The following is a 13,206-nucleotide window of genomic DNA, read 5'->3' as shown; positions in this document are numbered from 1 at the left end:
TCTCATTCTGTAGATATGTTGTATGAAAGAAAAAAAAATGTATGGTTTTATTACAGTTGTTCATCTTGTTGCCTGCAATATTTTTAATCTGTGATTTAAAATAATGCTTTGTTTACCACAATAGAAATATAAAAGTTCCTTATTAAAAAATAAAGTATTCCTGTACAGTTTATTATATAGTAATATGTATAAACAAACCATACTGTTGTTAATGATAAACAGCAGCATGCATGGCAATGCTATGTAACAAAAGAGTATTTTTCTGTTTTCACATTTTAAATTAGTAAAAAGGAAAATCTTTTTTGAATGCATCATTGTCATATCTGTGTTGATATTCAATGTTCAGAATAATATATATATATGTATGTGTCTCAGGATAGCTGGAATGGGTATTAACACTTTTACTTTGTGTAGTAATTTTTTCATTCTGCCCATACTTGCAACAGTGGGGCTTATTTGGCTCTTCTCTCCCTTACATTCTGAGTGAAAAGTATTCCCTGGGTATGCCCATATTGGAGTCCCTGCTATTGGGTGTCACAATCCATAGGATTTCGTTACGGTCTTTTCTGAACGGAGTTCACCTAGATAAAATTTTGCACTAGCCCCTCCACCTAAACTATGTGAGATATGAGTTATTGTCTCAGAAGTTAACATTTTTGTAATCTGAAAATGTGTTTCTAGTAGGTACTTCTGCAGACATTCCCACCCATCATCCCCATTTCCAGTGCACATTTTTCTTGCCTCATCAAAGAATGAAGTTACGATGTGTAAGGAGAGTTATTGCACCTAGAGATGAATTGCGGTCCTATTGATTGAGTTGTTTATCACATGATGACATCATCATGCACCATTTGTAATTTACTTTAAGTCACTTGAAATTAGGTGAGGTTGTGTCAAGGTCAGTAGAAGGTAGCTAAACTGTGTGTGATGGTATTTATCAAAAATACATTTTCTGGTCAGGAAAATGTTAATATTTGTTGTGCTTTTTTGTTTAGCTATTTTGTGTCTAATATTTTTCTTTATAAGATTAAACTTCATAACATTGATACTTTATTGCATGTGTGTGTAGAATCTGTTGAGTTACAATGAAATTTCTATATGCAGGTTTTAGTGGAGATCATGTATTGCAAAAGGTTTACAGTGATCAGTTTTTAGTCACAATATATGAAGTCCATTTCATATATTTGTACTAACGACTTGAACAAAGTAATGCATGAGGATCCCTATAACATATATAAAATTGTAATAATATTACCTGAGACTGTGTTCTTTATTGTGTTATAATATTCAAGACAAATGAAAAAAAGGTTGTTTTGTTCCAATAGTTCACATTGATTTTGGAGAAAGCAAGCAAAATTAAGTCCTTACATCATCAGATGATTTATGAGAAGGATCAACCAGATGTCATTGACCTGAGCATTTCCATAGTCCAGAATTTTCAGAAAGATTTTCTAACTTCCAGTGATAAGAGCTTGCAAGAATCTGTTCTAGAAGCTCATTAGATTTACAATACATGTCAAGCAAAATTGAGATCTTGCACAAATGAGGTTTGTCTTTGTTAATGAACTTAACCCTTTCTGGACCAGAGGACTGACATCACTTGTTTTTTTTTCTTTCTCACATGGAAGTACTTAACACGTAACCAAACTGCATGAAACTTACTACAAACTTACTAAGTGGTATATAGTTTAAGCTTTAAAAAATCATGTAATTTTAGTTAGTTTTACAGTCAGTTTCTAAACCTTTCTGATGTTGATCAGAAACTTTCAGTTTCAACTTGCTTGGTACTCATAAACATATTTTCTTAATACTTAATTTTGTCAGTTACATTGTCAACATTTCAGGTTGTAAATCACAAAAAAAAATGATACAAAGTAACAAATGTGTTGGTGACTTACGACTTGACCTTCTAAAATGATAACATGTCACACTAATTAACAGTATGTTTGCTAATGGTATTGTTGTCCAATAAATGATATTCTATAACTTACTGGTTATTTATGTCCATTGTTTGAATTTAATGAACTCATCACTTATCAGTAAATCAGGTTCTGACTCAATGGAATATTCTTTCTGTTACATACTGCACCTCTTAAATTTAACTACGTTCACTTGATGTGATGTCATATCAGAAAATTTCCTAGCTTTCCAAAAAAAAAAAAGCAAAAACTTTTTAAAGAGTGAAATGTGAAATTTTGAAAAAGGAGAAAAGAAGAGGCTATATTGAAAGAGAAGGAAAAAAACACATAAAAATTATATTCTTAAGAGATGGTATTTTGTAGCAAGTATAGACATAGTCTTTAGGATAGGCAAAATTCTGAAATGTTCCAAAGTGTGTTGTTTACAGGCGAGACTCCTCTTCGGAGCTTCACAGATCAGTATGTTTTAACATTTTTTTAATTGTTCTTTGAAAATTACAATAAATTTGCAAAATGATAAAAATATTTAATCTAAAATTGTTTACAAGTTGAAATTGTTAAAATACTGTTAGAAATATTATTTAGAAATTTCATGTGCACTTGATATCTGAGAGGCCTTTTTTTGGTCTGGATAGGGTTAAAGGGCCTCATAATGACAAAGTGTTACTTAAACCATATTCTTTTAGTTAATAAAATTACTAAATGACCATTGACACATGCTTATCTCTAATAATTAAAATGTTATTGTTTTCATGTAACTTAACATTTTGGAAAATTACATTTTCTGATACTTTGTTTATTAAATAAAAATTTGTATTCAAATAACAAAATTGTTAGTTTATGACTTAAATCTTATGACGTATTGCCATGAAGTTGACTGTAATTTTGACTGTAAATTCGGTCACTTGTTTAAGACAGGAATTCAACTTGAAAGTATTTTCATGAGGAGATAAAACAGTTTCTTAATTCCATCAGCCAGCAGCCTAATTGTGAAAGAATTGCACTTTTGAAGGTCATTATATGTATTATCATTTTGAAGAATAATTTAGTATTAAGAAAATTAACTATTCTGTTGCTCATATATACTCATTTTATGAGTTTATATTTAATCTAGTTTTACATGCTATCCTTCAATCATTCCAGCTAAGTACAAGTCATTTTCATGGTGGATATTCATATCCACATATAAAACATAGAGAATTTACATAAGAAGTAGAATTTATTTGTATTATTTTTTCATTATAATATTTTCTACTTTAGACTTGTATAAGTTACAGAAATAGAGTGTATAAATATTATCTTTGAAGATACATATTTGTCAAGTTGTGTTTGAAATTGTATCATACAATAACTAACATCATAGTTTGTATTAATATTTAAAACTTGTTTGTAAAATAATGGTACTGTTTTAATAGTGATGCTTGGTCTGACAATCTGGAGTTTAAATATGTTTTCTACAGTGCTACCTTGTATAAGAAAATGGCCTATAAGATGCACTTAAGGTACTTAGAAAGTTGTATATTGCTGAGTAGAAGCTTGTTTGTTTTTATACAGTGTCTGACTCTGTGTAGTATTTTTAAGTATTTGAGCAGTTACTTGTTTCTTTATATGTACAGTACGTAGGTAAATTAGTATTATTTATATTGAGAAATGCATACTAAGGTAGCAATAACACTAAGAATGCTGTAATAGGATCTTTATTCTTTCAATGTTCTGACTACAAGTCTTCAGGAGAGTATGAATGGTACACTAGAAGACATACAGGTCACAATAGAATAAGAGCAAGATGAGAGAGGAAGATGAGAAGATAACATTTTTTGATCACTTTGAGTTGAAGAAGTGATGAGGGACGAGGGTTCTTCGTGTATAGAAAACATCAATAGAGATAATTTCATACGCTTCTTCTAAACATATAACAAAAGTAAAGACAGGTGTAGCATTGGGCTTATTCCTGAGGGCATTATGGATATGCAGCTCAGAATTCTTAGATCAAGAAAATGAACACATAATGGAAGCTTTTAGGAAGCTGAAATATCCTACAGGTATGTTATAAAGTTAATGGAGGAGGTGAGGGACATCGTGGAAAGGAACAACGACAGTAGAAAAACGAAAGAAACAAGAAGTTCATAGTGTTTACCAATTCCCAGGATGTAAGTCCCATCAACAGACTAATGAGATACACAACTACATAGGTGGTTATTGAAAACAGGAAAAGAATAGGAGAGATGGTAAAGGATAGGAGACAAAAACATGCAAGAGACAGCAGCATTCTTCATACCATGTGGTGGATTCAGTAAAATATGTGTAGATGAAACTGGCAGAGGCTTAACAGTCAGAGTAAATGAGCATAAAGCATGTGTCAGAAGACACAATACAACTAATGCAATAGTGACTTATGCAGAAGGAGCAGAACACCTACCTGATTGGAAGGAAACTAAAATCATCAAAAAAGGGACAAGAAAGCAACTAAAAATAGTTATAGAAACTGCTTATATCTTATTAGGGAAGAACATAAACACCACAACAGGAGATTACAAGTGTGAAGAAACAGCAGTGATCCTAGTGAGACAAGCAGGATGCTGATCGGTCAGATGGTAGTCAATAGACAACAATAATGAAACAACTGGGGAGCAGCAGAGTGTATCGACCAGGGACCTAATTTGAGAAAATTTATATAAATACCCTTATAAGTCACTACAGTGTCACTCTCTTGATGAAAACTTGTAGTTGAAACATTGAGAGAACAAAGATCCTGTTATAGCATTCTTAGCCTCATTGCTACCCTTCCATATTATCCATGAATGAAATTATTCATCTTTAATTTCTAATAATATTGTATAGCTCATTGTGAGTCTTCAATCAGATCAACTAACTTTAAGACTGAGAATGTTAACATGTTTTCAGCAGATTTTTCTTTATAAAACATTTAAGTTTGTAAATGTTTAGCTTGTGTGGATATATATATAATGTTCAGTTATAAATGAGAATTCAGCTGCCGTTATTTTGAATCTTGTTATTCACATTTCGCTCGTGTCTGAACTATTTATTTTTGTAAATGACATTTTTTTATGAGATTGCACTGCTAACATTCTTTTTTACTTGAAAAAAAATTAGTTTTCTAATAGCTTTGTCAGACAAAAAAATATTCTTTAGTGTTGAAACCATTGGATATTAAAAAATTGACTGATTAAAAAAAGTATTAGTGCTGAAAGGAATGAATTATGTCATGTATACTTTTAATAATCATCATTAATCACAGATAAACTACCTTTCAGGGTGGAGTCTGTCCAACGAGTAAAATTAATATTACAGAAAATTAACTTGGAATTCAGTGATGTTGAGAAAACCCACTTGTAGAGAAATATATATGCAAAAACGGCTCATTTGGGTTGAGAAAATATTTTACATAGAAGAGCGAACAACGTTTCGACCTTCTATGTAAAATATGTTCTCAACCGAAAGGAGCTGTTTTTGCATATATATTTAACTTGGAATTGTCCTTTCCAACTTAAAATTTATGTGATAAGAAAGTTTTATGTATTTATTTTCACTGCTGAATTTTTATTACAAATCACAAATCAGATTATGAATAAATAAAATAGTGTTTGTGAAGTTCTAGTTTGTTTCTAAACTTAGCACATCCCTCACAGCTCCCAGGAGGGTTAGCCAACATGATTCTAAACAAAATAGTACCTATTTAAATCTTGTAATTTCTATAAAAGTTTGGCTTTATAAGTGCTAGCCCAATCACTATTCCTCAGCTTTGGCTGTCAAGGTGTGATGCAATTGCTTATATATCAGTTTTGGAATTTTTAAAAAGTTTGGTATGGCAAAGTAATTTTTGTTGTGTGCCAGTTATCATAAACACAGTGAAACTTCATCTTATGTTTTCCAATCAAAGTTAAAATATACAGTTTTAGAAAATAAAAACTTCACAATAAAGTTTTCCAGACTGCATGAGGATACTAGAAATCAGTAACTGAATTGTACAACAAAGTTAAAAATTTTCAGTTGCATCTTTAACCAAAAAACATGATGATTTTTTTTTTCAGTGTTCTCAGGTGCAAGTTCATATAAATATTACTTATAAGAATAAAATGTTTTATTTTCAGAAGCTGCAAAATTTGAAACAAATCTCAAGTTTCAAACTATTTCTGGATAGTTTGAAGTCTAATAATTTGGGTAGATGTTTGCACACTTCTGTAGCACATGTGTACTAACACTAAGATAAACACAAAATGTTTTTACAAATTATAAATAAAACTGTTGAAACTTGAGAAAAATCTTTCTAATTTTGTGATAGTAAAGAAATAGTACAAAACTTAGTAATAGAACTTTTATTTACTTTCTTAGTTGTCCTCATTGGAAAACTAAGTATTTTATTTTCTCATAGGATTTTAATTGAATTGGTTATTGCATATTTTTCATTATTAGGCTCTTTTGTCAGATTTCAATCACTTCTATCAACCATACTTGAAATTGACCTGCACAAGCACAGTTCTCTTGTCTTCAGAAGAAGTAGCAAGCATTTATTGTAATATGAAGGTAAGAATCAAAATTGAAAACTTTAAAAATGTAAAGAAATATTTATGCATCATAAGGAAAAGCAAAACGTATCCAGAGTTTATATTTTCAGATTGTATAACTCTGTAGGTGTATTTCTTATCTGCAAAACATCATTAAGTGTACTTCTGCTTGCTTGGAATTAAATGCATTTAATGAATCTATCTAAATGACCAGCCCTAAATTATATTTTATGTAACAAGTAAAAGATGCACATTTTTCTCATGAAAGTGTAGAAAGTAAGTTTTGACTTTGCACTGAGCTAGTCCTTGAAAGGTAATTTTCATTTTTTTTTTTTTTTTTGTAATTGTGACTTTTGATATCTGTAAATATTGAAGACTTTTGAAAAATTTTGAAATTCCAAATGGGTGAGCTGCATTTGAATTTCAAACAGTCTCAGTAATTTATTTTCAGTTTGATTTACTTTAAAATGAATACTTTTTTTGCTAATTGGACTCGCTCACTAAACATAAATGTAGTCTTGCAAAATCCTGCATGTGATTTCTGTAACATGATTAATCTGCATTAGATAATGACTTGTGATATGGAGTTGCTAATGTTAATTAAAAAAATATTAATGAAGTTAAAAAAAACAAAAACTGAAATTTTGATAATATGCAGTAACAATAAGACAAAGACAAAGTTTTTTTTACATGGCCATTCCACAAGAAATACAAGTATTTACACTGATTGAAAAATGATTAATTAAATACAATGAAAAGAAGCATTGTAGTGTTTATAAAAAAACATTAGTTTATTAGGCTAGATTTCACCTTTAAGAAAATTTTTTGGACCCTTCTCCCTTTTTTGTCTTTAGAATATGTTGCTGTTTGGAAAATTAGTTATGTAAAAAGACAGGTCAGTTTTGATTCAAGACAGGAAAAATGTATTTTATTTTATTAACTATTATTTCATATTGTTTTGTATTTAAATTTACCCAAATTTCAAAATAATAGTACAATTTGGAAAAAAAATTTGGATTATAAAAACAACTTTTCTTTTTTATCAGCTGTTAAAAATGGTCTTTTTTACAGTTACCAGCTGTATTTGGTGTATGTAGTTCTAAGTCTTTACAAACTATACATAGAGGAAGAAACAGGAAGAGATTCAAGAAATGAGAAGACACACTGATGCTGCAGGAAGAAGAGTGTCGGAAACTCTTCATGTCTTTCATCAAGTATGTAAAAGAAATAATTCTTGCTTATCAAAATTAGTGTGTAGTAATATTCTGAAAGAATTATGATTACAAAAAGTAGTAGGGGGGGAGTTGAATCTATATGTCCAACACATTAAACATTTTGTGACCAGACATTTTGGTTACCTTGGATATAAGGAAGATTTATCTAATTATTTGTATATTTTATTGAAAAAAACATTATAACTGTATAACATAGGGGTGTTGTTGACTAGCTGCCTTCCCTCATCTATCACTTGCATAAAATTCCAAGCAAACCAAACCAAATTCACTTTTAGGACCTACTCAAGAACTAATGTGTATTGTGTATGCTTACAAAGCTAAGCATGTCTCATATAACATTAAAAGATTAACACATATTTTGAAAATTTTGGAAAGTAATGAAATTTTGTAAACAAATTTTTCGGTACTAGAAATACTAAACAATTAATTGTCTTTTATCAGAAAGTCTTAGAAAAGATCTTGAAAGTATAACCCCTTTGCCTATACACTTCTATTTTTATTTATGACAACTCATATCATTGTTTTATCCCAGTTTTATGGAAAAATGGGAGTTACACTTATCAGTAACAGGCTATCAATCACGTACCTTCTGCAAATCTCATAACTATTGGAATGATATTTGTAGTGTAAAATAAGCTTAATAAATACTAGGAAGAAATGTGAAATTTTTAAAATGTGATTATAGTCACTTATATTAAGCTTATTGTATTTTTAAAGATTAAACTGTTATTCATTTCATTAGGGTTTTTGCAAAAAGAACATTGACATTTTAGAACTAGGAAAATACTTAACAACATATTAAGCCTAAGTACATCAATACTTATTGCCTGAAATTTATTAATAAGAAAAGAATGAAATACAAGTAATGATATAATAAAAACAATATTATAAACCTAACTTCCATGCATGAATTAGTCAAATATTTGTCATTAAATAGAGGTTTTCAACTTTATATCTGATTAATTCACCCATTACTTATACAATGAATGATATAAGCCAGGATACTTTGACTAACATTTTGGACTCTATTAAGTATTTTAGGGACAGTTATTTTCTTTTAAGGAAAAATCAGGACTTTAAATACAGTACTGTGATGTATATTATTAATACTATTAGCAGAAATACCCACACTTCAGGCAGGTATAACAGCTAGTTTCTACATAAGGTTCTTGGGCCTGAGGCCTTTTCTGTAATTGTCTAACAGTTCTTCAACAGTTTACTCATACTTTGCATTCTATATTGTGTACCATCAATGAGAAGAAGGATATTATTGAATTTTAGTTTAAAAATAAACGATTATCACAAAATTACATCACAGAGTAGATTTTATTGAAATATTTCTCTGTAGATGCACTTATCAATGAAAGTGGCTTGCTTTTCTGTTGCAGCATTCATAAGATTTTAACTACAAAAAATTTTTTTTTAAGTTTGTTTTTTGGTTATTTTGTAATTAAAACTTCTTTCTGTTTGTGATTTTTATTGGTAAAATTTGGAACATATTCTTTTTTATGAAAATTTTAACAAATAAAATGATTCAGGAAAGTTGTTTTTTTAAAGAACATTTAAATGTCAGTATATATTATCATACAATAAAACTTACCATTTGAACAGTACTGAGATATAAACATTTTATTAACCCAGTAGGTTTCCAGTTTTTGGTTTGGTAGAATTTTATTTGCAAAATGAGAAAACATTTAAAATTAAGAGAATGCAGTTGTGTTTGTGGGAAAACTTTGATGTACAACATTTTTAATGAATGTAATAAAATGACAGTGGTCTTAGTAACAATATGAGTGTGAATCTTTGTTTGTTTGGTGTGATGTTGTGTCATGATGCATGTTCACTAGTCAGTCATGTACAAGTTGAAATAATGTGTTCAGTAAATATAATTTACTTTGACTGTCATGCTGAAAGGAGCTATTAGTTTTGGCCATAGCACAATGTTTGAGAGAAAATGCAATGCTTTATTACTTATTATTAATTCTTTCTATATGTTTGTTACACCTACCTTGTAACTTCACATTAACCATCAGTTTCCAAACACTAATTTTTAATATGGTATATGTGTGATCTCAATACAAAATTTTTGTACACAAAAAATCAGACTTTTAAATTAAGTATTTTATTAAAGATTTTTTCATGAATATATGGTGTGAATGTTGACTGCTCAGAGCACAAAAGTGATTTTCATGCTAAGATTTTCTTTGCCTGAAAATTTTCAAATTTCATTTGTGTTGTCTCCAAAACTCTTTTTAGAAAAATATTAAATATATTTTCTTTCAACAAACTTTATATTTAATCTGTTGTTTTCTTTACCATAAATAACTCTATATGGACTTGGTCAGTTTGTAGCCACCATAAAAATATTAAATATATCTAAATTGCCTCTTTTATTTCCAGAATGACCACACTTTGTAACAAGAAACTATGGTAGTTTCTTCTAAATAGCTTAAGGCTTGTAACATTTGACATATGTTAGAACATAATTTTATTGCTTTATTTACTTTTTCAGTCAATTATAATTAATATTCCTACTATAAAAGTTGTAAATCACTTCGTGAGCAAGTTATGTTGAGTGACATAATGACTTATTTGAAAGCATACATCACGTATAATTATTATTATACATCATCTTATCTACATAAGTTTTTAGCATTTTAGTCAACTTTATAGAAATAAATAAAAACGAATGTGCCTGATAAAATAGAGTAATTACATTTCACATCTTGTTTTATTGGTGTTCCTTGTTGATGAAATTTAACCTTGGTTTTTATACTAATGGAGCTAGAAGACTAAATTTTTATTTAATTAAATAATCAATTTAGGAACACACAAATATCATATGATAACATGCACAAAGAAATGTCCTGTAACTGTTATAATTTAACTGGCTTTGTAACTATGGCATGTAAACCTTAAAATGATTACTTAAGCTTCTTGATTTGAGTACAGCGAGAAAAACTTTTAAACTGAAAATGAAATAGATAGTACTCTGTACTGAAAATGTACTATACAATACATCAGTTGATATACTAAAAATATACCCTTCTATTGGTTATAAATAATATAGTATGAAACATCAGAGAAAACTATTGGCAGTTTTTCAAAGAGAGGATATCACATGTAGGTGTGGCAAGTGGGTCTGATTTTCTAGGGTATGATTTCTTAAATAAAAGAGATTGAAAGCTTTAAAAATTTGATTTTGCCCTAGTAATATTTTTGCCATAATAAGTAATTTACATTGAACTCTATGCTTTAGAAAGAGATAGTAAATAAGTAAAAGAATGGACAAGACCTGGAGAAAAAGTTTTGTGATCCTCATGCTATGGGAGGTTGAGGATTATTTTAGATATATACTTTTGAAATTAACAAGTTAAAACATATTACAATTCAATATATTAACTACATTTTGTTGCCAAATGTATTTATATATATTGATAACATATTAGGGTAATTAAATTTTTAACGTGACTGTAAAATGTCATTACATACTCATTTTAACCTATTTGTAGTAAGAGGTTAAAACTGAAATTGAGAAAAGTTCAATTACACTGGGAACTGTAAATAGTGAGGACTTAATTGGTGCTTTCTTCATTAATGACTGCTGGTGACTGTTGCTTCTGAATTCATAAAATACATTGTTGACATATCTAAGATAGTATGTGGGAAGGTAATACCTGACTTTCTATTTAGTTGATGAACAACTTGCATAATGTTAGTTAAAGGGGACTGCCCACACTTAAGACATCTATTTTTTTTACATTGACAAGTAATACATATTTTCAGTGCAAAATGGAAGAAATCTTTCAAACTTTTAAAGCTAAGGTTGGAATACAGTTTGTTGGAATGGTTTGATATCATTTGTAGAACTGGGGTTTTTGCTTTCTCTTTTGGCATTATTCTATACATGGAAACAACATTGTAACTGTACATTTTAGGATTATTGTTAAGATTGTTGAGATTTCTTCAGAATTCTAGAACACTTTATCACTTTGTTTTTATTGTTGCCATGCAATGGTTTGATTAGAAAATTTAGGAATAATGCAAGCTCACGTTTATAGTTGACATGGGTTGAAAGGATGGAGAAGAAGTTAGTTGAGTTCTTATGAATTTTTGAAAGACCATCCTAACTGAGGGATATGTGGATTGTCTCTCTTTTTAACTTGGAAAATAGGCTATTCAGTTGTCTGCCATGACATTCATTCAGATTTTTTTATTCATTTATATCAAGACTTCTTGAACCTAAAACGTTTTTCTAATATCATGAATGAGAGTCACTTAATTTGGTGTTGAACATTAAGTGGCTAGATTGTCTCACATCTTTTTTAAATTATTAATGTCTATATTTTTGTCTAATAGTTGCATTTGCAATTTTCTTTTTCCCATAATGGTCCAATTATGGATTGAATTTTTCTGTTCTGTGATTGGTAGCTCAATATGGGATAACTTCTTACTCTTTGCATTTTATTAGAAATTTGAGGTGATGGATGGTTTTCTGTGACTTTGCATAGGTTTTGTATTTTATTTAAATCTTTTGTTGGTGTGTAATATTTTATAGTCAGAGTTGTAGTTAAATTCATTTCTTTTAGATAAATGTCCTATTGATATTGTAGAAGCTTGTTACCGTTGTAGCTGGTTGTTGGTATTCTTGGATTTTGATATTCCATATTACCTAGCCTTTTGTATACTACAGAGCACCGATTTATTACCAAGTATTGTAAAGTTAAGGACCTATCTTTAGAACTGTTTTATTTAGTTCTTTCCTTGTGTGTTTTTGGATATGCAGCATACTAAACTTGTAAACATAAAATTGAATATAATTATTGTTAGGCCTAGATCTTTAGTTACTATTGAAGACATATTATCTGTTTTATGTAGCTTAGAATATGAAATTTCTATTAGTTATAAACATGTCTTATAGCAGTGGTAGAAATGCAGACATTTCTTGAAAAGCTGTATCTTTGGACTTTTTATTTAAAGTATTCAGTGGATTTTCTTTCTTTACAACAAGTGTTGTAGTAAGTAAAACAATTTTTAATGGATTTTGAGACAAGGAACAGTCTCAGCTAATTTTTCTGACATATTTTATCCACTTTTTGATATAAATATTCAGTCTGAATAGTTTGATAAGGAAAATGCTGAGATGAGCATAATAAAGTTTTTGATAGCTACTAATGAATTCAATTAAAGGCTGCAAAACACTAAGATAAATTGCCTACATTTCTTAAATAATAAATAACTTTAATTAATATACAAATTCTGATAAACGTTTTGTTTATTATTAAATGAAGGAATAAAGCAAGTACTTTTCAAAATAACATTTATAATTTTGTTTTAAAGACAAATATTTTCATATTAAGATAATAGTGAGTTAACAGGTCTTTTGATAAAATATTAAGATCTTTGATAGCCATTCTTTTTTTGGATGCATCTATTTTAAAAAGAAGGAAAAGTAGGAAAATTAGATCTGTTATTTGTAACAGAAATTGTAGATTCTTTTTCTTCACAAAAGTTAAGACTTGATTT

General features: G+C 29.1%; 1 protein-coding gene across 35 annotated transcripts in view; it reads left to right on the top strand.

Moving 5' to 3' along the window:
- Nucleotides 1–13,206, top strand: part of LOC143244910 (uncharacterized) — a 77,676-nt gene that overhangs the window by 45,956 nt on the left and 18,514 nt on the right. For 24 of the 35 annotated variants that reach the window (XM_076490442.1, XM_076490457.1, XM_076490443.1 and 21 more), the window contains 3 exons: nucleotides 1,326–1,547; nucleotides 6,367–6,464; nucleotides 7,517–7,659. Coding sequence is in view for 2 of the 35 variants with exons in the window: in XM_076490453.1 (XP_076346568.1) it covers nucleotides 7,613–7,659 (47 nt within the window). In the remaining 33 variants the exon portion in view is untranslated. Of the gene's footprint in view, nucleotides 1–1,325; nucleotides 1,548–3,334; nucleotides 3,422–6,353; nucleotides 6,465–7,516; nucleotides 7,660–13,206 lie in introns of all 35 variants that reach the window. The other 11 variants (XM_076490440.1, XM_076490454.1, XM_076490452.1 and 8 more) reach the window with 9 other exon arrangements.

This window comes from Tachypleus tridentatus, chromosome 2 (assembly GCF_004210375.1).
Source record: "Tachypleus tridentatus isolate NWPU-2018 chromosome 2, ASM421037v1, whole genome shotgun sequence".
Lineage (NCBI taxonomy): Eukaryota > Metazoa > Arthropoda > Merostomata > Xiphosura > Limulidae > Tachypleus > Tachypleus tridentatus.
Note: the sequence above shows the minus strand (reverse complement) of the source record. Positions and strands in the feature narration are given on the sequence as shown.